Source organism: Leucopleurus acutus (genome assembly GCF_964270905.1).
Source record: "Leucopleurus acutus genome assembly, chromosome: 4".
Lineage (NCBI taxonomy): Eukaryota > Metazoa > Chordata > Mammalia > Artiodactyla > Delphinidae > Leucopleurus > Leucopleurus acutus.
The window spans coordinates 135086653-135111866 of record NC_139146.1 but is presented as its reverse complement, the minus strand read 5'-3'; the positions used below and the strand labels follow the sequence as shown (position 1 = coordinate 135111866).

General features: G+C 36.3%; 1 protein-coding gene across 7 annotated transcripts in view; it reads right to left on the bottom strand.

The window, feature by feature from the left end:
* INPP4B (inositol polyphosphate-4-phosphatase type II B) overlaps positions 1-25214 on the bottom strand; it is a 583153-nt gene that overhangs the window by 181171 nt on the left and 376768 nt on the right. For all 7 annotated transcript variants that reach the window (XM_082838508.1, XM_082838506.1, XM_082838512.1 and 4 more), the window contains 2 exons: positions 19269-19341; positions 6986-7133 (listed from right to left, as the gene is read on the bottom strand). In XM_082838508.1, coding sequence (XP_082694634.1) covers positions 6986-7133; positions 19269-19341 — 221 coding nt within the window. The remainder of the gene's footprint in view (positions 1-6985; positions 7134-19268; positions 19342-25214) is intronic.

The following is a 25214-nucleotide window of genomic DNA, read 5'->3' as shown; positions in this document are numbered from 1 at the left end:
GGGTTTGGTTCAGATGTTTATATTTTATTTACAAGATTGTTCCTCTGCCTGGTACGCACAAATATTTATGTCTTATATAAAACCTAAGGACATCTTAAAGTTAATTGTTATAAATTATTCTTATCCTTTCTTTTAGACTCCCAAAATTATATTCAAGGAAGTTTCTCTCCTTCCTCACCCCTGGGACCAAGGAAGAAAAATAGAGAGAGAGCAGAAATGAAACAGGAGAAAAAGAGAAAAGTACATGATATAAATCAAACTAATTTTTTCCTGGGGAGTTTTATGGACCATGAGGTTCATTGTCACCGAAATACTTCATTTCTTTAAAACTTTTGTACCATAATAAGTTTTCAAACATCATGTTATAATGTAGAAAAGTATATGTTTTGATAAAACCAAACACCCTATGGCCACCCAAGCCTCCCATCTAAACATATATATGTGCACACCATCATTTAATATGGTATGTGTAGCTGCCATGGAGCTTCAACGCCACAAGTTCCGTCATTTCTTCTATTAACTGACACATTTCATTGTTGACTAAGCAAAGCAAACTTTTTTTTACTTAACATCTTTATTGGAGTATAATTGCTTTACAATGGTGTGTTAGTTTCTGCTTATAACAAAGTGAATCAGTTATACATATACATATATCCCTATATCACTTCCCTCTTGCATCTCCCTCCCACCCTCCCTATCCCACCCATCTAGGTGGTCACAAAGCACTGAGCTGATCTCCCTGTGCTATGCGACTGCTTCCCACTAGGTATCTATTTTACATTTGGTAGTGTATATATGTACATGCCACTCTCTCACTTCGTCCCAGCTTACCCTTCCCCCTCCCCATATCCTCAAGTCCATTCTCTAGTAGGTCTGCATCTTTATTCCCGTCTTGCACCTAGGTTCTTCATGACCATTTTTTTTTGTTTGTTTTTTAGATTCCATATATATGTGTTAGCATACGGTATTTGTTTTTCTCTTTCTGACTTAACTTCACTCTGTATGACAGACTCTAGGTCCATCCACCTCACTACAAATAACTCAATTTCGTTTCTTTTTATGGCTGAGTACTATTCCATTGTATACATGTGCCACATCTTCTTTATCCATTCATCTGTTGATGGACACTTAGGTTGCTTCCATGTCCTGGCTATTGTAAATAGAGCTGCAATGAACATTTTGGTACATGACTTTTTTTGAATTATGGTTTTCTCAGGGTATATGCCCAGTAGTGGGATTGCTGGGTCATATGGTAGTTCTATTTGTAGTTTTTTAAGGAACCTCCATACTGTTCTCCATAGTGGCTGTATCAATTTACATTCTCACCAACAGTGCAAGGGGATTCCCTTTTCTCCACACCTTCTCCAGCATTTTTTGTTTGTAGATTTTTTGATCATGGCCATTCTGACCAATGTAAGGTGATACCTCAGAATGGGAGAAAATATTTGCAAATGAAGCAACTGACAAAGGATTAATCTCCAAAATTTACAAGCAGCTCATGCAGCTCAATATCAAAAAAACAAACAACCCAATCCAAAAATGGGCAGAAGACCTAAATAGACATTTCTCCAAAGAAGATATACAGATTGACAACAAACACATGAAAGAATGCTCAACATCATTAATCATTAGAGAAATGCAAATCAAAACTACAAAGCAAACTTTTGAAGTAATACAAAATCTGAAGAAAATACTCAATATAAACAAAATACGTGGCAACACTAAAACAAGCTATAAAAATTTTATAGGTGGTAGTTTGGCAAGACCTACATAACTTGCCTGCATGCAACCCAAGGTGAAGGACTGTAAAGCCTGTGGCATTATAAACACAGGCAAAAATACACATACACACACACACACACACACACACACACACACACACATCATCATCATCTATGTATTTAGGATCTCTGAGCTGTCTTCAACATGTACTCTCCTTTTTCTCTCCATTGCACTAACTCTATAATAAACCAGTTGTGTTTTCCCCCCCATCCTTCAAGGAGGCTAGATCAAAGAACTGGGCTACTTTATAATGCCACATCCCTTAGGTATCACGATTATAGAATCATTTAGTAAACTTCTCAGAAGCGAGGTGTTCTACTGATACTTGGTAAGCAGGACCTCGCCATCTTCCCTTCTCAACACATAATTCCAGCATAGCACTTAAGAGGTTATGCATCAGTGCTGTCTCCTTGATACCCCTGCTGGAAATCTGCATATTTATAACATTTTTAATCAGATTATGTGAGTCTGTAATGTGAACCATTTTCAGTGGTTTTCTTTTTTATTTATATTTTAATTGAAGAATTGTTAATTTATAATGTTGTGTTAATTTCTAGTGTACAGCAAAATGATGTAGTTATACATATATGTATATATTCTTTTTCAGATTCTTTTCCATTATAGGTTATTACAAGATATTGAGTATATTTCCCTGAGCTATACAGTAGGTCACTGCTGTTTACCTGTTTTATATATAGTAGTGTGTATCTGTTAATCCCAAACTCTCTGCTCTCCCTTCCCCCCACTATCACCTTTGGTAACCATAAATTTGTTTCCTATGTCTGTGAGTTTATTTCCACTTTGTAAATAAGTTCAATTGTATCATTTGTTCATAAAAACGTGAACCATGGATTTTAAGGAAGCAAGGCCATTGGCAGAAAAGCCGTTATAGACCATTACACTATCACAGGCAAGAAATGATGGTGGTTGGGATTAGGATGGATAGAGTGAAAACATAAAAAATAAATGAATTTGAGGGAAATTGTGGAATTAGCATGATTAGAAATTGATACTTGAAATTGAATGTGGAATGTGGATAGGGTTGGTGAGACAAGACAAAAATACTTACGTTTTATGTTTCTGCACTGAACTGTTGAAGAGAGGGTGGCATTTACTGAGACAGGAATTATTGGAGGGAGAATGATTTAAATGTGATACCGGGGCATGGTAATCATGGGGACCAAAAGTCTGCTTTCTACAGTGAGGCTCACGAAGATGAGGGTAGATTTAGAAAATAAAGACACAGTATTTCTTCTGGGTGGTGTGTTTAGAGTGATTTTTTTTTCTTTTTTATATTTTCACTATTTTCTATAGTGACCATATATTATTTTTACAGAAAAAAATTAACCCGCTTTTTATATCTTTTTAAAAATATGGCTTCAGGAGCAAAGAGGCAGAAAATTGCTAATATAAGCCTTTCTTCACAACAGTAAACATAACTTGTCATCTACGATTTCCTGCTTGTGAATTTTTGGGGCCTAAACCGTAATATAAAATTCAAAGTTTAGCGTTGTGAAAACACGTCACAGCCAACGCAACAGATGTTATATATCTGAACTTGAACTCAGAAGGTATTAGTGCTTAGGGAGGCACTAATCAGAGGGAGGCCCCAGAGGATTTAAACTCTATCACAGCCCTAAGACTTTGTGTATGTACGATCTCAAAGTTAATAAAAGTGGTTCACGTTGAGTCCAATGTCACACTAAGGGACTAATAGCAAGAGAAGTTTTAGAAGGCAGCTGCAGGCAAGGGCACTGGGTATGAGTGAGGGGAAGTAGCTGCTGCACCATTATGTCCCTGCCAACATTTACACTCCATATCATGACGGCTGAGAAGGACCACATTTTCCTCACTGACACATACAGGTATGCATTAGGCAGAGAAACGTACCATGCACACACCTGGTCCCTGCCAACAGACTCACACTAACTTAGCCTGTCAAGTGTTTACCAATCCCAGACATGATAAAATTAGTAATAGACCTTCAAATGCATGAGTGGGATTTCATTCTTACCGAGTTAAATAGATTACAAAACTACTAATAATGCCTTGTCTTTAAGACACAGTTGTGACTAGACATATACCTAATATTCCCTAAATTCCCTTTCTTACTTGCTATTTTTGTTCACAGTTAAATCCATACTCAAACTTAGGAAATCTCTACCTGCGAGTTTATGAGGCTGATATCAATCATAGCAGTCTTTTCAGAAAATTGTCCGTTTTCTATTCCCTTGGTAAAGGAGGGAAGTTATGTAACAAAGTGTTCAAATAATACCCTAATTACCCCTATAGGGAGATGACAACACACCAACACAGAGAAGTTGTAGAAAAGTTTCACGTCTGGGGTGAAAAGTGAGACTGAAAGAGTCAGTGGCTCGTGAAAGAAAGTGTAGGATTGTCAAAATCCAGACTTCACAGAAGTCTGACCATGTTTGCAAATTTATCATCTTGGTAATTGAGAGGAAACATCTCACTTTTGTAAAATATTTTGTAAAATACTTACTATTTGGTCCTTAAGGAAAAGTTTTTGCAACCCCTGTTATACAGCTAAATTCATACTGTGATTACTGACTTTCCTAAGAAAAAAAAAGAAAGAAAGAAAAGGAAAGAAAGACTGTATATCTATGTCTGTGTGTCTGTCTATCTCTCTGTCTATCCATCTATAACTATCTCCATCCATCCACAGGTCCTATGAATAGGGACTTAATGGCAGCTTTTATCTACTTCTCATTTACTTACTGCTCTTCACCAACTAAAATGATATAATTTAGTTAATAGTTATTTTAAAGATTCAGAAAGTAGCTGTCTCAGTTACTTAGCATAATATAAAGTTGCCCTGGCACCTTTTTTTTTTGAAGAAAAGACTCGAAGCTTTTTAAAAAATAATTCTCTCAAGATAGATTTCCAAGCATGAAAATGAAGCACCTTGTACTCTTTGCAACTACTGAAAGATAAGGGCACGATGACACCCACAGTCTTCATCAAACCACTTAAGAAAATCCATTAAAATTGTGCTGTTGAGAGGAAGGTTGAGGTAAGTATAACACTTTCTGGGATCTGAGTAAGACTAGGGGTAAAAGAGTCCATTTGCAGTGACATGGATGGACCTAGAGATCGTCAAACTGAGTGAAGTAAGTCAGACAGAGAAAGACAAATACCATATGATATCGCTTATATGTGGAATCTAGAAAAATGGTACAAATGAACTTATTTACAAAACAGAAATAGAGTCACAGATGTAAAAAACAAACTTATGGTTACCAGGAGGGAAAAGGGGGGAGGGATAAATTGGGAGATTGGGATTGACATATACACACTACTGTATATAAAATAGATAATTAATAAGGACATACTGTATAGCACAGGGAACACTACTCAGCACTCTGTAATGACCAATATGGGAAAAGAATCTAAAAAAGAGTGGATACATGTATATGTATAACTGATTCACTTTGCTGTACAGCAGAAACTAACATAACCTTGTAAATCAACTATACTCCAATAAAAATTAAAACAAAACAAAAGAGGCCAAAAAAAGAATTTCAGAGTAAAGCTCTGTCTGGGCCGGAGATTTCACCCAACCAAGAAAAATGTTTCAAGTCCTTCTGTAGGACAATGTCCCATTCTTACATTCTTAATTTGTTATGTTATATCATGTTAATTTCATATTATAATTTAATGATTACAGTATGTTAATTTATATTATAAATATAATTCTTAATTTAATTATTGTCTCAGTTGGATAGCATATATCTTCGAGGGTAGATTCTTTAAGAAAGTTTGGTGAATGACATTTTCTGAGCTTCTGCGTATTTAAGTTTGTCATTTCCATTGCCTTCATTCATTAAAAAAAAAAGTCATAACTTGACCGTATATAATAAAGTGGGCCACAACCTTTTTCTCTCAAAAAATCAAAAATCAGTAGATGTCACTCCATGGACTTCTGCAGAGAAGTAAGTATAAGGTTAGTCTGATTTTAGCATGTAAAATAAAAACCTGCATAAGTTTTCACTGTTTCCAAGTTTTTGCATGAATTGTTCTTTCCCAAGAAAGAACATTTGAGAAGAACTTATTGTGTTTGTCTTCCACATCCGAGATGTGACTTCTTAGTGTCAAATCTGTTCTTCTCTGCAGGCTTTGTGGATTTAATTTGCCTACTGCATTTTAAAATTTCATTATTCTCTCCATTATTCTTTTCTTCTCAGCATTTTTCCTAAAAGGTGATGGTTCTCAACTTAGGGCTTTCTAATTCCTTTTCATAATAACCATACCTTATATTCTACTGAGATCTCTAGTCAATTTCCTTACAATCTTTCCTATTTCCCTTTTGAGTCTTCAACATGATTTTTTCTCCACTTTTCTTTAGAAAATTTTAAAGATTCATAATTGATTTTTTTTCAACACATTTTAATGGTGGGAGATTTACACAGAAAAGGTGTAATGTAAGTCACAAATGAGAGTCACACATGTGATTAAAATTTTCTAGTGGTCAGTAGTCATATGTAAAAAGTAAAAAGATATCATATTTTAGATTCCACATGATATCACTTATATGTGGAAACTAAAATATGACACAAATGAACCTATCTTTGAAACAGAGTCATGGACATAGAGAACAGTCTGGTGGTTGCCAAGGGGGAGGGGTTTGAGGAAGGGATGGAGTAGGAGTTTGGGGTTAGCAGATGTAAGCTATTATATATACAATGGATAAACAACAAGCTTCTACTGTATAGCACAGGGGACTATATTCAATATCCTGTGATAAACCATAATGAAAAAGAATATAAAAAAATGCATATAATATATATAACTGAATGACTTTGCTGTATAGCAGAAATTAACAAGACATTGTAAATCAACTATACTTCAATAAAAAATAAAATTAAAAGTAAAAAGAGAAGCACATAAAATTAATATCATATTGTATATGCCAGTATAGCCAAAATGTTAACATTTCATTATGAAATCAGTCTTTTTTTGTTTGTGTGCTATGAATTCAAAATCTGGTGTTTATACTACACTTGGCAGAACATCTCAAAGTGGACTAATCACATTTCAAGTGATTAATAGTCATACAGGGCTAGGAGCCGTCATACTGGACAATGCAGATCTAGATTTTTATGTTATCATCATACTTGAAGAAAACATGTTTCATGAAAAAAATACTTAATGTAAGAGACAATCATAAATCACTTTCTCTTACCTACACAAATCTTCTTTGATTTGAAGAGAGATCAATTCCTTAGGAATATGAAAAGAAAGTATGCTCTCTGACATCTGCTCCCGGATTCGCATCCACTTATTGTCAGATGTGGGAAATCTATATAATTTACACACTGGGTTCTTTAACACTGGAAAAGGTGAAAAAAATAAAGTTAATAGTTAAATTATAAAGATATGCACTTTAGATAGAGATCAATTAACAAAATCATTAATCAGGCTACCATTCTAATACTTGATCAAAATTTTTTATCATAATCTGTAGTGTAACTGTGTTTCTAAGAATTTTCTCCTTATATCTTATTTTTTTCAGTAGCTTCTTGGATATAGTCTTTATTAAATTAAAAAGTGATACAACAAATTCCAATTCATAAATGTGGCTACTGTGGTTCTCTGACATACCACCTATTAATTCTTTTTCCTTCTAAAGATTTTCTTAAAGTATATGTATTTATAAATATAGATGAAAATATATGGATTTATACACCATACATGCTTTGAAAAAATACATTTCTGGATTTCTTCCAATCACTCTTAGTCAACTTTACCCACTTATATAGTAGGTGACAACTGGTATGTTATATTAGAGGTTTCAAATGACCCTACTACCAAAAGTGACTTTTTTCTTAAATGTCAGAAAGGTTCATTCCTTGGCTTAAGATCTATTACAATTCAAATATTATTCATACTTTAGTGTCAATAAGTCAGTAACACTTTCCCAAAACCATATATTATCAGAAGCAAGACAGGGAGACTATGAACAAGCTGAATATCTGGGATGGGTGACAGTGACTAGGGGAGAAATAACATGGTCATGTCATCAAGGATTTTAAAAGATTTAAAGAAAAAGTGTAGGGCTAGATATTAAGATAATACTTGATACATTTTTTGTGAGGCCACCATCCCTACCACACTACCAAGCCCTATATTTCAGGGCAGGATTTTATTTCCATTGCTGTTGGATAAAGAATATAAGAGAAATATATCAAAGCTTAATGGACAACAAAATGTCAGGTGAATCACCAGTCAAGTATCTATGATTATTTGGCTCCAGTTTACCAATGAAGCTAATTAAAAAGAGAATTTGATATTGAAGTGGATGTAAGACTTTAAATAACGCCCAGCCTGTTATGTGGCCCAAGTCTCTTCAACATACGGAGTAAAATACCTTTCTCATTTTAGGGTTTTATAAGGCTGTGTCTCATTCATTACTTGGAAATATAAATATATTTCTGAGCATTAAAATGAGGAACTATTCATCCATTCTGCAACTATCATTCTCAGAGGTCCAGTCTGACAATTATCACTATCAGAATTGATACTAAATAGGAAACCTTTATTTCAAACATCTCATTCTTTAACGACCAGATTCAAAGCCCCCGGCACACTTATCTACCCCTTACAAGAATTAGCTAGAATGTTCACTTGTTAAAAGCATCAATAGAAGCAAGAAGATGATAGAATATTTCCAGGATGTTGAGAGACAATATTTTAAATCTAAAGTTGTATGTCTAAAGGATTATGTTTTTGCCATAAACATGACCTTTAAGTTTTATCAATTAGATTATATCACAGATCCATATATAAGGCTAATTATACTTATTTTCTTTCTCTTTTTAATGAGGTATAAAGGTATAATTGACATATAACATTATATTAGTTCCAGGTATAGAATGTAATGATTCAATATCATTTGTATATTTGTATATATTGTGAAATGATTACCATAATAAGTTTTGTTAACATCTGTCACCATACATTGTCACAAACTTTTTCTTGTGATGAGAACTTTTAAAATCTCTCTTAGGAACTTTCAAATATGCAATACAATATTATTAACTACAGTCACCAAGCTGTACAATACATCCCCCTTTCTTATTTATTTTATAATTGAAAATTTATACCTTTTGACACCCTTCACCTGTTCCACCCACCTCCATCCCCTGTCTCGGGCAACCACCAATTAGTTCTCTATATCTATGAGTTCGGTTTTTTTATTTGTTACGTTTTATTTTGTTTTTGCTTTTAGATTCTACATATAAGTGAGTTCATACAGTATCTGTCTTTCTCTGTCTGATATTTCACTTATCATAATGCCCTCAAGGTCCTTCCATGTTGTCACAAATGGCAAGATTTCATTCTTTTTTATGGCTGAATAATATTCCATGTGTGTGTGTGTGTGTGTGTGTGTGTGTGTGTATCACATTTTCTTTATCCATTCGTCAGTGGAAACTTAGGGTGTTTCCACGTCTTGGCTATTGAAAATAATACCGCAATGAACACTGGGATGCATATATCTTTTTGAATTAGTGTTTTCATTTTCTTTGGATAAATACCCAGAAGTGGAATTGCTGGATCATATGGTAGCTCTATTTTTAGTTTTTGGAGGAATCTCCATTTTGTTTTCCATAGTGGCTGCACCAATTTACATTCCCACCAACAGTGCATGAGGGTTCCCTTTTCTCCACTTCCTTGCCAATAACACTTGTTATTTCTTATTTTTGATATCCATTCTAACAGATGTGAGGTGATATTGTGGTTTTGATTTGCATTTCCCGCATGATTAGTGATGTTGAGTAACTTTTCATGTACCTGTTGGACATCTGTGTGTATTCTTTGTAAAAATGTCTATTCAGATCCTCTGCCCATTTTTAATCAGAATTTTTTTTTTTGCTGTTACTGAGTTGTACGAGTTCTCTATATATTTTGGATATTAGCCCTTATCAGATGTATTTTCTTTTATATGAAATACAGAAACTTACAGCCAATGAAAGAAACTATGATATTTCATTCATCTTTAAAGTGACAATGTTTTAAAGATGTAAGAATTTTACTATAACCTCTATTGCCCTATCTCTAGAGGTGGAGAAGAAAAACAATGTATGTACAGAATTCAATATATTGTAAGTCAGGTTAAACCATTTATGGGATCTCAGGAATTCTAATGTAGCTAACATGATCAGGAATACAAATGCATCCTTTTATAGTAAGACAGAAACGGTCTCTGTTTCTTTTTTTTCTGTGAAATGTCCACATTTTTCCTTAGTAACCTAAGTAAATATTCAATTACTTGGGTTATCTATACTTAGTATATGCACTGCTTTTTAACCTCTGCTTTTTTTTTTTTTTTTTTCAGGATTACACAGAATCTTTGTATCTCCCAAACCACGGTTAAAAACCCTTCGATTGGGCTTCCCTGGTGGTGCAGTGGTTAGGAGTCCACCTGCCGATGCAGGGGACACAGGTTCATGCCCCGGTCCAGGAAGATCTTACATGCCGCGGAGCAGCTGGGCCCGTGAGTCAAAATTTGTATTGTAATTAAGTTGAAAAATATGATATTCTTTATTTTATCTGTTATCACAAAACTAGTCCTTCAACTTTTGATTTTACTGTTTTCATTTTACTGCTTTTCAGTGTATTTTAAATATAAATCTTTGTTGAAATAGAGTGGTAGAAATCAAGGACAGTGTGATTAATGAGCTCCAGAACTATCCTCCGACCACCCGAGACACAACATCCAGGACCCTGTGCGAATGCTGCTGTTTTTTTAAGGAAAGCACTTGGGGCAAATAATAAACAAAAAAATCAGGCCACATGATCTAGCCCCCCAAAAATTCCCAATAATGTCTCCTATCTAACTTTCATGCTACAGGTTCTAACCTTTTGAAACTCATGGATCTCTAAACATTAGTATTTAACTGCACATAGCTATTAGGATCTCAATGTAGACATAGTGGAATCCACTTTACAACCAAGTCTGATCCAGTAGCATTGCTTATTGAATACCTACTATGTATAAAGCAAGAACACTTACTGTTTCTCAAAATGCCATATAATGGATTATGACTTAGAAAATTAAAAATATATATATGGCCTGACTTTTAATTACCATGAAATTTGTTCCAACGGCTACAAACAGACCAGATAAGATGTTCTCAACTCAAAATTTTGCTGGGTTCATAGTGAGGAGATTTCTGCCATCCTCATATAAAAGAAAGGCAAGGTATTCATGTATCAAATATTGAACAGTGGGCCATAAATGATGAACGCTTTTGTCATTTTTTTTTAATTTATTTATTTTTGCTGTGTTGGGTCTTCATTTCTGTGCGAGGGCTATCTCTAGCTGTGGCAAGCGGGGGCCACTCTTCATCGCGGTGCGCGGGCCTCTCACTATCGCGGCCTCTCTTGTTGCGGAGCACAGGCTCCAGACGCGCAGGCTCAGTAGTTGTGGCTCACGGGCCTAGTTGCTCCGCAGCATGTGGGATCCTCCCAGACCAGGGCTCGAAGCCGTGTCCCCTGCATTAGCAGGCGGACTCTCAACCACTGCGCTACCAGGGAAGCCCGCTTTTGTCATTTTATAAATGCTTCTCCCCTATAGCAGAGATACAGTTTCAACAATTCTGCACACACACTCCAGCTGTGTAAACAAGCCCACCACTTTCAGCTCTGGCTTTCCACTGATGTCAAGTATTTCTTCATGTAGGAGATGCATTTCTGACCATACAATAGGCTCAACTCAGCAAAAACAACTATCTAACTTATCTATCATAAGTTCTTTTTAAAGAGCGCTCTGTGTGTATCATCTTCATTTTTTTTCACTGCTTTTGCCAAAACAATTGCTAAAAATATCACGTGACAGATTCTACCAAGGGAAAAGTAGTGAAGAGATTTTGGACACCACCACAGTCTTAATTATGACTTAATAAGGATAAAGTTCTAAGATGGTCCAGATATGAATACATTCCCACTGAGATCCACCCTCTAAGGTGAACACAGGGACAGAAAGTAAATGACAGATTTTTTTCTCCTAAAATTGCAACACAACTCAAATTCCCATATCATTTATTCCAGACACTGTAAAAGGTCTTTTTAATACGGTAGCACACCACCTGCTTTTCCAGCAATTGTGAAAGCCAAGTGCTCCAGTTCTGAACTATCAAGGTAAAGATGCCAAGGAAATGTTCAACAAAGCCAAAACACAGACAACACATTAAAAAAGGATGGCTGTTCAAGCAACCTGGGGCAGAAAAGATAAACCAGAGTGATATCGTAGGGACGATCTTCTCTTTTCTGTGTCTGTGTTGGGGACATCAGTGGATTAGACAAGGAGTTTTGGAAATCTGGATTCAGGGTTGAGGGGGTCATCAGAATGCCAAACAATGAAGATTGTCTTTAATACAGTTCTCCAGAATAAGCTCATCTGTGATTATCTTCATGCAATTTCTTGCTTTCAGGAGGTGGTAGATGTCACGTAGTTAAATGGAATCTGACTTCATTGGCTTCAAGCTTTACAAAATCATTATGTTAATGTACTGTAGATTCTTGTAGAGAATCTATTCATTCTGTAGCTTTTAATTATGCAGTTGTTTAATAGTTTCATCATTCAGCCGAATGTACATGCACTGCCTATTCTCCAAATGCTACATTACGCTTAGTAAAGATAAGTCTGTGTAAGCCAATTAGATAATGACATTCTCTCATTTGTAGTTGAAAATACCTTAGATTTAGATACATACATCTTAAATGTAGATTGGCTCTTTTTTAGATTAGATGAGAACTAAAAATCCTAAATAGAAATCACTGAAAGACTATCCTAAGCAAGGCTTAGAAAAGAGAAAGTAAGAAAGCATGACAGGAGCTCAGAAAACACAGCAAAGGAAGATCTCTTTTAAAATAATAAAGATGAAACGAACTATTAAAAACTAAATTCCCCCAGAATTTTAAATTACTTTTCTTTAGTTGTGTTATAAAATCTAAATTATGTTATTGTTTGTGCTGTTTTTAAAGGAACAACAAATAAGAATAGAAATAGTATATAAGCTGAGTCAGACAAAGTGCTGTTCCCTAGTCTAGCCAAACCCACAAGCTCTTGGCCTTCCATCTTCAATTCAAGGCCAAGAACAAGAAAAACTACTACAGATGCAGAATAAAACATAAAGATAATCTTTGTGGGGATTTAGTCTCCAACTGGTGAAAACTGGCGAGTTCAATGTGTAGAATTCGGAGCTTCGGTTTTGGGTGGTCAGAAAAGAGCTTTGCTTCATTCATTCTAGTTTGAATGATCTTCCCTGTTCATTCTAATTCAGTCATTAAAGTAAAGGACAGATCTACAAAAGTGTCCTTTTCTGGTTCATATTTCATGCTGAGCAGCCTGGAATGACCTGTGGTTCATGGAACTCAAGTTGTTTCTTGCCAATTTGCCTCTGTTCAAGGTATTCCCTGCACCTCAAAGGAACGCTCCTTTTTCCTGGCTACACATAATCATCCTATAAACTCAGCTCAGCAAGCACCTCCTCCAGGAAGCCCTTCTTGACTTCCCTCTGCTCCCTCCCTACAGTTGTTTCTCTTTTGTACTCCCCACCCCCATCTCTATCATGGTTCTTATCAGTTGTGCTATAATTGTCTGTTTACTGCTCTGTGTCCCCCATTAGAATGTAAACTTGTGAAGGCCATGACTGTACAGTTTTCTTTGTCCTCATGTTATCTCCTGTACCTAGCACAGTGCCCAGTATATGCAAACATTCCACAGAAATGAGCTTAAACCTTACACCTCAGATGTTTCTCATCGTTACTTTCCCTAATAGGTGAACAGTTAGGGCCCTGACAACTGTGTAAATTGAGAGGGGAAAATGCAAGAGGGAAGGACATAACTAAAAACCTCTCTTCAAGAGAGAGCACAGGCATCAGAATAAAAGAAGGAAAACCACAGCCGAGAGAAAGCCCTGCTCACGTTTGTCCACAAAATGTTAACCTTTTGACTATATCCTCTTCTTGCCTTTATTTTTCTTCTAGTTTACCTAAGGTGGGCAGTGGAGGGGGTAATAAACTTACAACAGGAAGACAGCTGAAGTATTTAGAGGTGTCTAAGAGATGATTTCTTTGATTACTAGGCAGTGAAATTCACTCTTCCATTGAAGCTACTTAACACCATAAATATGTTAATACACGGTAATGAAAACATGAAAATTCCAAAAGAGCAAGGTTAATGGTGTGAACTGAGAATGCCACCTTCCATATTAGTAAACAGAAGATGTTGCAGCCATCCAGTCATCACATTACAGCCTCCCAGAGGGAGAACCCCGAGGGAACTTGGGATGGAAGCAAAGAATGCCTGCCATCTAGCTGTCAACTGCTATAGCCACCCTGCTGGCCCACCCTGAGGAGACTCAGGATAAGAAAATGCAGGATACTGGCCCCAGATAGCTGAGGTGCACATCAAAGGAACGATCTCAACGAGCCCAGACTTTGCATCTTCCCATACATAGAAAAGCGCTAATTTCATTAGCTTGAGATGTCTGGTTTTCTTTAATTACCAATAATCTGTTGATGTTCCGACTACCTGCTCTTTGTTGCAAAAACTCCTATATATCTTGGCTACCGCCTCGCCTCTTTGGAGCAGTTCCTCAGAGTGATCTGAGAGTCCTGTCTCCGGGGGCTTGAAGTCCTAAGAATATCCGCCAAATAAAACATAACTCTCGACTTTTAGGTTGTGTGTGTGTGTTTGCTTTTTTTTCAGTAGACACTGGACTCCATTGGATTTGTTAAAACAGCAAAGGGCAAAGAAATCTGGTGAGTAAGTAAGTACAAAGGATAAAGGGCCAATGTTATAAGCCAAGATGGTCCCATATTTTACACATCATGGAGTTACAAATACAAGGGCAAAATCTATTTAAACTAGTATGGAGAAAATACAACAGAGATAGCTTTGTTAGCATAAATTGATATGATCTAAGATTTGACAAGGTAGTTGAATGAAAAGAAAAAACGGGGAAAATGGGATTTGTTTTTTGGCTGGAATTCCTCAGGACTCAAAATGAATATAGAGGGAACTATTTTTCAATGTCTCTCAGAATATCTCCTGAAATATTCTGTCATGCCTTGCTTTACATGAGGTGGTAGTGAGGAGAATGTCACCCAATATTCATTTCCACTGTGTGGTATTGTGAAAGGCAGTTAAAGTCTATGGCGCCATATGAGGCAGGAAAAAACTTAAAATGAGAATTTCATAGTAATTTTTAGGGAGAGTAATAAATTCTTTCATTTCAAACCTAAATGATTCAATTTGAACATCTCTCTCACGGAGAGAAGAATAACACTGCAGTTTTCTGTTACCTGAAGCGTCAATTCAAACGATAAGATATACCCATTATTAGTCATTTGACAAATATTTACTGAGTGCCTATTGTATTCTGGCCCTGGAGACACAGAAATAAATAAGCAACGTTTCTTCTTAAACAGCACACAATTAGGCATCTTCCGTACGGCAATAGTAGTAGATGGCTTAATCCTATTGGCGGAAAAAGAATCAAAGATATAGTGGACTATTTCGAGAAAAATTGCGATTTATCTGTGAGGCAAGAAGAAAAACACCAATAAATTCTCCAAACAGGAGGGAAACTGCCTGTGTTTAGGGCTGAAAGCAGAGTAGTCCCTGCATTGTGGCTTAGATTCTAACTTACACAGTCATGGAAATCATCGTTGTCAAATACACCCTCTGTGAGGGCAATGGACACACACACTTTAATGTAAAGCATGAAAGTCGTCTTTAAAAACTATCAAGGATAATTTCATGACTCAAGCAGTATGGAATTCAACCAAGAAAGATGCTGTATCAGATCGAATGCTTGCTGACAGGGGGAAACTCACTTGAAATGTGAAGATAATAGGCAACTTGGTGACAGGGCCCATTAGCTCCTCAGATTGGGCATAATAATATCAAAGTCCATGGACTGAAGTATTCTGTAGCATTATACTTTTACAAGGAAAATTGGGAGATTCAGGAAATCTAGAGAGAATTGTCTCCTTGACAAAAATGTTTAAAAAGCTTATCTGTGGTCAGGCTTATTAAAAATAAATAACTCCTGAGAAAGACAACCGTAAGTGACAAAGAATAGATATGTGACTCCACGTGAGACTGATGAAAATGAATACTTTCATGAAGTATTTCTAAAACGAAGGAAGACATAGCAAAAGCTAAACTATGCTCTACAGACTTCAGACATTGAGAGCCAAAAAGGAAATCAAAGACTGTCCAGGTCAATCTGCTCATTGCAAAAGAATTGATGTCCAAAGAGGCTGACTTGTCTGGCAGGGTCACACTGCTGGTTAGCAAATTTAGGCTGTGACACCAGTTCTTCAGAAGTCTGTCCAGTGCTCTGATATTAAGACCACCAGAGCACATTTGTTCTTGTTCTGCTGTAGGCAAGGCACCTCAGTTGATGAGACTTAGTAGGACACCCAACTCCGTGACCAGATAAGAGACTCTGCTGTCTACACTTCCCTCTGTTCAAAAATAACTTCCCTTACCCCCCATCCCCCAAACAATACCTCAACAACAAACAGTGCTAAGTGCTTTCACTACCATTTGCTTAAATGAATAAACAAATAATTAAATGGGTAAATCTGTTATTTTAACAACTTTATTTGATGAACTACAGAATTAAAAAATTAAGCAAAATGAGAACCTCACAATTCTAATACTGTACCTTCTAGTGCGTTTCCTGTTTCAGAGAATATAAAAGCCAACAGCTGAAAGGAATTTGTTTTCTCCTATAACTAAGGTACTTATATACCTTTTTTATGGAATTGGAAATTCTGCCCCCTCTCCTTTTTCTCATCTCTTTCTCCTCCTGCCCTCAACTCCCCAGGCTCCCAACATACACATTCAACTTGAGAGGCAAACAGGGCATGAAAAAGGTGAGGCCCGAGGGGGGAGAGCTTTTTCTTTGTAGTCTCACAATAGATAAGTGAATTTCCCAAGTCATGCATAAAACCTCTAGAGATATAAATAGAATAGTGAGGACCAGCTATGAGCTATGACATCCTTTTGCACTCACTCAGGAAGAACTTCATCACTCACTTGAGACTGGCAAGTTCCACATAATACATGAATACAGAGACTTGAGAAGAATGTCAATAACTCCCTTCACCTGAAGATTTTGAAAAACTACCAGATGGGAATAGAGTGGATTAATTCCAAGGTTGCTGAGTTTAGACAAATAAATAGAAAAAAAGACCAAGGTACACACAAACCAAAGTCATAGGCGCATAGTCTAGCTACTACATATGCTATATGTGCACAACACACTTAGATTTGGAACAGAAACATTTCATATATAGCACTTAGTTGTACTTTAAAATAAGTTTTTAAAAAAATCTAGCTTTTATAACATTTGACTGTCATTTAGCCTTGTCTTTCCCTGATATAAGAAGGCTCATAGAAAATATTGGTGGCAAATATATTCCAGGCACTTCCGGATTGCCTGGACTAGGGACATTGAGAAATATCATCAGACCTAAGTGGAGAATCACCACCAAAACTGTCACCTCCAGGAAAAGGGAAAAGCAGTAATCAATCATCTTTCACTCCGCTGAGTATATTTAAATTGCAGAGTGCAGCTGCTTCCATCACTTCCATATCACTTTCTGTCATATTACGGTTCATATGTTAGGAATTGTACCCTAGTAATTTGGAAGAGTTAGTACGCTTCAAAGACTCATGCCTTGCAGATTTTATGGCACAAGAATTAGGAGGTGCAGATTTACTTTTCACTATGTTCCCTTTGTCTCTTCTTCCTTAAGTGATATATTTTCTTACTCCAGGAGCCATTTTTCTCTTTCTCTTTGAAATTTATATTAAACCAATCAGTTTTTTAAAATGGCATTTCTCTTTCTGGGCATAAAAAAATTACAAGGTTCACATGGGTGAATCACTTAAAAAGTGTCTTATAATTACAGTGTAGATGATTCTGATGATAATTTGATTCACTCAAACTGCATTTAACATGAATGTAGTATCTCCCACATTCACTTTTATTTCTCAAAATTGACATCTGGTAAATTAAATAGATTATCTGGATATATTGAAATAAAGGACTAAAGGTTTGGTCAACTTTCAGGTGAAAAACATATATGTGAGGAAGACCCTTTGAGGTTACATTAGTTATTTTATCCACACGGATAACTTATCAAGTACTTTATGGTACATGGCTGGTCTAGCCGTCCAGGTAGCCCCTTCACTGTTTAATGCATGTCCCTCCTGGCATTACATCCTTAATAAAAATTTTTAAAAAACACGTCACTTGATCATAGGTTGAGAAGCAGCTGCTCTTCTTTGGTTTAATCCTTCATTCTAATAAGTACATTTAATGGGTTTTTTATTGCTATATTTTATTTTGAGTTCTTTGAGTCAAAACGTTGCCTGTCTTTCTCCATCCCTGATTATTAGTGGCTTCCTGCGGGGGAAAATTGCTAATAGTTTAGGGGTTATGTATTAGTAAGCCTTTGAAGTTTGTATCACTCATTAATCTGATTATCATGCTATCCATGTCACTGTTGAAATGTACAACATAGAAGGCTAGAAAAATATTAAGGTTTATTCTATTGTTACACCAACTTTTTAATTAATGGCTTTTTAGTAATAGCATGACCTGGTAATTAAGAGCAAAGGCCTTGGGATTAAAACTGGCTTTAAATTCTGGACCTGCTATTCACTAGGTAGTGACCTTGAGCAATTTCCTCACCTGTAAAACGGAGATAATAATACTGCCTTCTTCATAGCACACATCAGAAAGCAAGGTAAGGCAAGGCATATGAGTGGCATCCCGCCTGCCACTTATTTGCCATTATTATCACTACTGGTAACATAATTTATGTTATCATTCAAAAATCAGTTCCATAATTTATAGATATATATTATCACATATTTTGTAATTTTACCAGATATCTCAAAGTCATCATTTATCACATTGTTTAGTTCCTTGTTGAAATTCAAATATATTACTATAAGTAACACTACACACACACACACACACACACACACACACACACACACATATGTGTACACACACACTCAGGAATGTACAAATGTGTATATGAATTTTTCCTACTGAATCCATATACATACTGTTTTAACAACTTCATTAAAAGTAATAAACTAAAACTCAAACTAATTAAGAGCTTGACATTTCTAATACTCCCTCTTCTAATATCTCATTTCAGATGATACAAAATCCAAAAGCTAAAAGGAATTTGTTTTGCCATATAGCCAAGCTATATACATGTATTTATATATATTATATATCTTTCTTACAGACTTGTCAAGTCTAACACCACTCTGCTGACTCCACTCCCAAGATTACCAATATTTAATAAGTGTCTACAATGGTTCTGTAAGAATGCTGCTCAGATTCAGTATTGAGTTCACAGAAAAGTAAAATGTATGTTCATATGAAATGAATGTAAGTTTCCAAAAGGGAGGTACATACCTGCGTTCAAAAAAGGTAGGTTATCTTTTCTGCTCACAGTTTCTGGGGCTGTACATTCACATACCAGTGCACACTAAGAAGGAATAAAAGAAAACATATTTGAAAATGATCAAATAAGAAATGAGATTCTTTTTTTATTTGCAAAACATGAGGCCATGCACACGGTTCCAAAACGTTCTAAACAAACATTTTTGTAAAACTATTTTTAGCTTTATCTTTACATTGAACCTTGTTTAACTTGTGATTACTTACTTCCATTTATATACAATATGATTATATTGTACAATTATAGACTACATTTCAGTTCCAGTTAAAGACTACTTAGGAAACAAAGTTTGTACTTTCTTTGTGGAAACGGATTATCCGCATGCTAGAGATAGGTTCCTCCTGTAGCAAATCACCTATGACAAGCTGAACGGCTTTGTATTTCTGTTGCCCGGGTTGATTTTTGATCAATAAAAAGCAAATTATCTTCTGGCTTTTAAGTAAAGGCAACTTTAAATAAAAAATAAAATATGTTACAGCATCTAATTTCATAAGGCAAAAAGAGATGTTTGTTTCTGGCAAAACGATGCAAACACTTGCTTATAAAGTATGAGGATACTTTATAAATAAGCTGATGTCTGATTTATGAATAAGCAATTTATAAATAAGTGGATTCAGAGATCATAGATCTATTAATCCATGATAATTAGATTCAGCTCATGATCCTTTACAGAACCAACACTTCTCTGGACAGAAGGAGAGAAGAGAGACACAGAGAGCACGTTGCCATGTTCCTAACGAGTGAACCATGGGTGGGAGATACTATCTCAGATAAGCCATCCCTAAGCATGGGACTCTGCTTCAACCTCCTATGAAACTGTAACTAACAGAGGAAGCAAAACTTTTTTGGCCCCAGAGAGGCTGATAAGAAACCTATATTCACAAAGACAGAGACCAGTAATTATTTCTTTAGATGACTTTCCTTTTATCTCTAGCAACCGCCCCCCGCCTGACCCCGGAGAAGAAAAAGGAGGGCTGGGGGAAGGAGGAAAGTAAATTTTTAGAGCAAATATATCAGACATAAACAAATAAATGCAAACAAAAACAAAACAAACAGACAAAACCCCAGAAAGTTCTCTGGGTGAAGAGTTCTAAGGGAAACAGCCATCCTTCTGTAGCAAGCACGGTGTTGTCAAGAGACTCCAAGGGCTCAGACTGCCCTCCCTGGTAGGATGTATCAGAATTGCCTGGGCTATTTCCCAACTGTTCTAACTATCTGTGACCCACCTCCGTTCCTCCTCTGGGGAGTGCCCCCCTCCTTGAGATTCACCACCACCGAGGTCACTGTTCATGATAGAATGTATTATGTCCCTGAAGCATTTTGAGAAGGAAGACAAATGGCTTAAAACATTGATTTAAATGTTACTTTCTGTATTCTTAAAGCCCACTACTCATTCCTCTATCATAACATTCATCACATTACTCAGAAAATTTCTTGATGGAGAAAAATGTGCTTTCATACTTTCTTTAGTGCTTATATTGAGATCCTAGTTTACTGAAAAAATGAATAACTGCAAACAACTCTTAAAATTTTATGTTCTCTAAATCATTTTCCCGACCAACCAAAAGTCAGAGGTGATCCCTTCTTTTAATCCACAGCTATTTTGGAGATGTACTTCCCAAATCACTACAGCAATGTGCAAGGATGCTTGGACATACTTAAAATTCTTTATTTCTCCTATTTGCAAAGTTTTGTCGGCTTCTTTCAGGCTACATAGGGCTGTTAAAGTAATCTTTTGTAAACATTATGTTCGTCATATCAATGTTCTGTTCTAGAATGTATATAATGGTTATTTACTGTCCAATCAAATCCAATATTCTCAGACTGGGCCTCAAATCCTTTCATGCTTTGTCCCTGACATCCTTCCACATAATAACTTGGTATACAGCTCTAAGTCATCTTCCTTTCCAAAAGATCATCATCTACAATATCACTTATAGGAATGGTTTAGACTAAACTTTTTTAGTGAAGAAGTCCATAATTCACACAGATCAGGCTATTACCCTGAAAACTGCTTCCCTTTATGGAGGCGACCCTGCCTCTTTGAAATCAAAGATAACTTTCTGTTTCCTAACAAAAGGCCCGTTTTATTCCACCAAATGAATACAGACATACGACTTTTATATATTCATGTCTTGCATTCACACTGGAAGGCTGATATTTAGGACAATTTTAAACTAATATTCTTACTTTGTATTTTACAACTCTACTATTCAGAATGCTCTCAAGATTTAAATCCATGGAACATAAACAGAAAAATCCAATAAATATTTACTAAATTAATTAATATTTTCATATTTGGACTCAGCAATTATTTTTTTCAGTTGTTTCCTGAGCGTACCTTTTCTGTCTCTATTTATTTTGATTGAAAGTTTTGAAAGCCAAGAACCTTATTTCTTATTTCCTTAGGCCATTTTTATTTTATATTTTTTACGTTTTTTTACATTGACCTTAGAATCTTTTTGCACTGTGCTGGTTGCTAAAGAGAATGCAAAGATGGAAATGATGTGGAATCTGTGCTTAAGAAGGTTCCGCTATTTCTACTGTTCATTGCTATTATTATGGTGGATATTTGCAGCATTACCCACTTACATGGTGTGCGCTCTCAATGTAATAACTTTACATTTGCGATTCTGAGCAGGAATAACAAACATCACGTGCTTTTGGTACCAGATGTAGCGCCATAAGCCTATTGATTTTGATTAATAGTTTAAAAAGTGTTATTTGATGGTAAGTGTGGCCAAGCAGACGAAACATATGATATGTAAAATTCTTGGAGCTAAATGATTTTGACTCTCAGCTAACATATCAATTTGCCATGCACTGAGCTAGAAAATTAGCAATATTGTATGAACAATAATCATAAAGCTCTGTATGAATCCATCAAGACCAACACTTCATGGCCAAGTACTTTCACGTCTGTTGATTTATTCCATCAATCACACTTTTCAAAGTTTGGTCTGGAGTCTCCTGGAAGTCCCTGATAACTTTTGCCTTTGCACCCTTTGTAGCATCTAGCACAGGGCGAAGACAACTTTATTTTCATATTAATACTAAAATATTATTTGTCTGTTTCCTTCTCTTTTTCTTTCGGGGGGGGGCGGCGCGTGGCTTGGGGGATCTTAGGTCCCCGACCAGGGATTGAACCCAGGCCCTTGGAAGTGAAAGTGTAGAGTCCTAACCACTGGACCGCCAGGGAATTCCTGTCTGTTCCCCTCTCTCTTACAAGCATACGGTAGAATTTTCTAGAAGCTATATGACACAATCATTTGACAGTTAATGGTATGTGTGCTTATGTACTCTTCTGTTTTAAACATTTCTTGTTTGAGTTTCTAATATGATAAATATCTATGGATATAATCCAAATAAGCAAAATCTCTAATACAGTAAACATCAATAGATAAAATCCACATAAATAATTTGAAGAGTGTAAAATATGAGAATTGCTATGCTTTTGTGATCTCATTCAGTCTCATGGTTTAAGTACCATCCAAATATCATTTGATGACTCACAAATATATAATTCTAGCTTGGACATCTCACCTGAATTCTGACTTGAAGCTCCAACTGCTTAGATATATCCATACTTGGATGTCTAAGAGGAATGTCAAATGTAACATCTCAAAATCTCCTGTCCTCCTCCAACTGCTACTCTCAGTGTTGTTTTATATATATATATATATATATATATATATATATATATATCTTCATTGGAGTATAACTGCTTTACAATGTTGTGTTAGTTTCTGCTGCACAACAAAGTGAATCAGCTATACGCTATCCCACCCCTCCAGGTGGTCAAAAAGTATAGAGCTGATCTCCCTGTGCTATGCGGCTGCTTCCCACTAGCTATCTATTTTACATTTGGTAGTGTATATATGTCGATGCTACTCTATCACTTCATCCCAGCTTCCCCTTCCCCTTCTGTGTCCTCAAGTCCATTCTCTATGTCTGCATCTTTATTCCTGCCCTGCCACTAGATTCATCAGTATCGTTTTTTTAGATTCCATATATGTCCGTTAGCATATGGTATTTGTTTTTCTCTTTCTGACTTACTTCACTCTGTATGACAGACTCTAGGTCCATCCACCTCATTACAAATAACTCAATTTCGTTTCTTTTTATGGCTGAGTAATATTCCATTGTATATATGTGCTACATCTTCTTTATCCATTCATCCATCAAAGAACACTTAGGTTGCTTCCACGTTCTGGCTATTTTAAATAGAGCTGCAATGAACATTGTGGTACATGACTCTTTTTGAATTATGGTTTTCTCAGGGTATATGCCCAGTCGTGGGATTGCTGGGTCATATGGTAGTTCTATTTGTAGTTTTTTAAGGAACCTCCATACTGTTCTCCATAGTGGCTGTACCAATTCACATTCCCACCAACCAGCAGTGCAAGAGTGTTCCTTTTTCTCCACACTCTCTCCAGCATTTATTGTTTCTAGATTTTTTGATGATGGCCATTCTGACAGGTGTGAGGTGATACCTCATTGTGGTTTTGATTTGCATTTCTCTAATGGTTAGTGATTGAGTATCTTTTCATGTGTTTGTTGGCCATCTGTATGTCTACTTTGGAGAAATGTCCATTTGTTTCTGAGAAAATGGTAATTCTTTTTTTTGGTAGCCTTTCCCCCTGGATTCTGGCCACGTCTCACTTTCTACATCAGTCACACCCTGATCCAGCTCATCTGCACTTCTTCCCTGAATCTTCACAATAATCAGACTCCATTCTTCTGTCCTTGCCTCCTTTCAGGCCCTAGTCAACACAGCAGCTGGAACAGTCCTCTTAAACATGAATCAAATTTCATACCTATACTCACAGCTCCTCAACTGTCTTTACACATAGCCCAGAGTCTAACACCTTCATGGGGGTTGGTCTTCCCTGCCCCATGAACCTCTGTCCTCAACTCCTACCACTCTGCTCTTTGACCCCTCAGTTCCAACCACACTGGCCTCCTTGCTGCTCTTTCAACACCACAAGCATCTTGTCTCCTCAAGACCTTTGCTCTTGCTCTTCACTCTGTCTACAGTTCCTATTCCTTTCAGATATCCACGTCTTGTTCCCTTCTTTCTTGTACGTTTCAGCTCAAATATCACATTACCAGTGAATCTATCCTTGACCATCCAGTTTAAGAAGGCTACAGCCCAGCACTCCCTAGTCCTTGCACTCTGTCTTATTTTTCCTATAGAACACAGCACCATCTGATCAACAGTATATTACTTTCTTTTTTACTGTTACTTCCCCAGAAGGTGGCATCCGTGTCTATTTGGTTCATTGCTGAATATGCAGAAACTAGTCCAATTCCTAGAACATAAAATGTAGTATTGTTTGATGAATGAATGATGAATATTATATGCCTTTTAATATTCTATAAAGATAAGCAGGGCCTGTTATATAATTTTCAACTTTTATATTTAGGGTAGATAAAGGGAGGAAACCTTTTGAGACTGGTCCTTAGCTACACAAGGACTCTAGTTTTTCCCTGATTAAGTCTGATGAAAGTCCACTTAAAACACCTCTTCTAAGTATGGGGTCAAAATAACCTAAGGGCAGCAGGTCATCAAAAGACTAGCTGGGTTAGCTTCATAGTCAAAGGGAGACATTATTACTCCACTTATACCATTTTTGCCATGGTCATAAATAAGTAAGGCATTTTCCTTCTTTTTGAAGAAATCACTACCACTTTGATCATTAGTACTCTGCAACATTCAAATATAATATAGACATTAGACAAAAGGGGAAGACAAGGCAGGAGCTGGGTTTAACCAGCCTCACCAGAGGATTGTTAACCCTCCTGCCCTAACAAGAGGCCTAGGCATCTCTGGGGCAGGCAAAGTGGTGAACTGGGCTCTCTCAGTTGATCCTGTTGGCTTTTACTTACGTGAGTTTTCT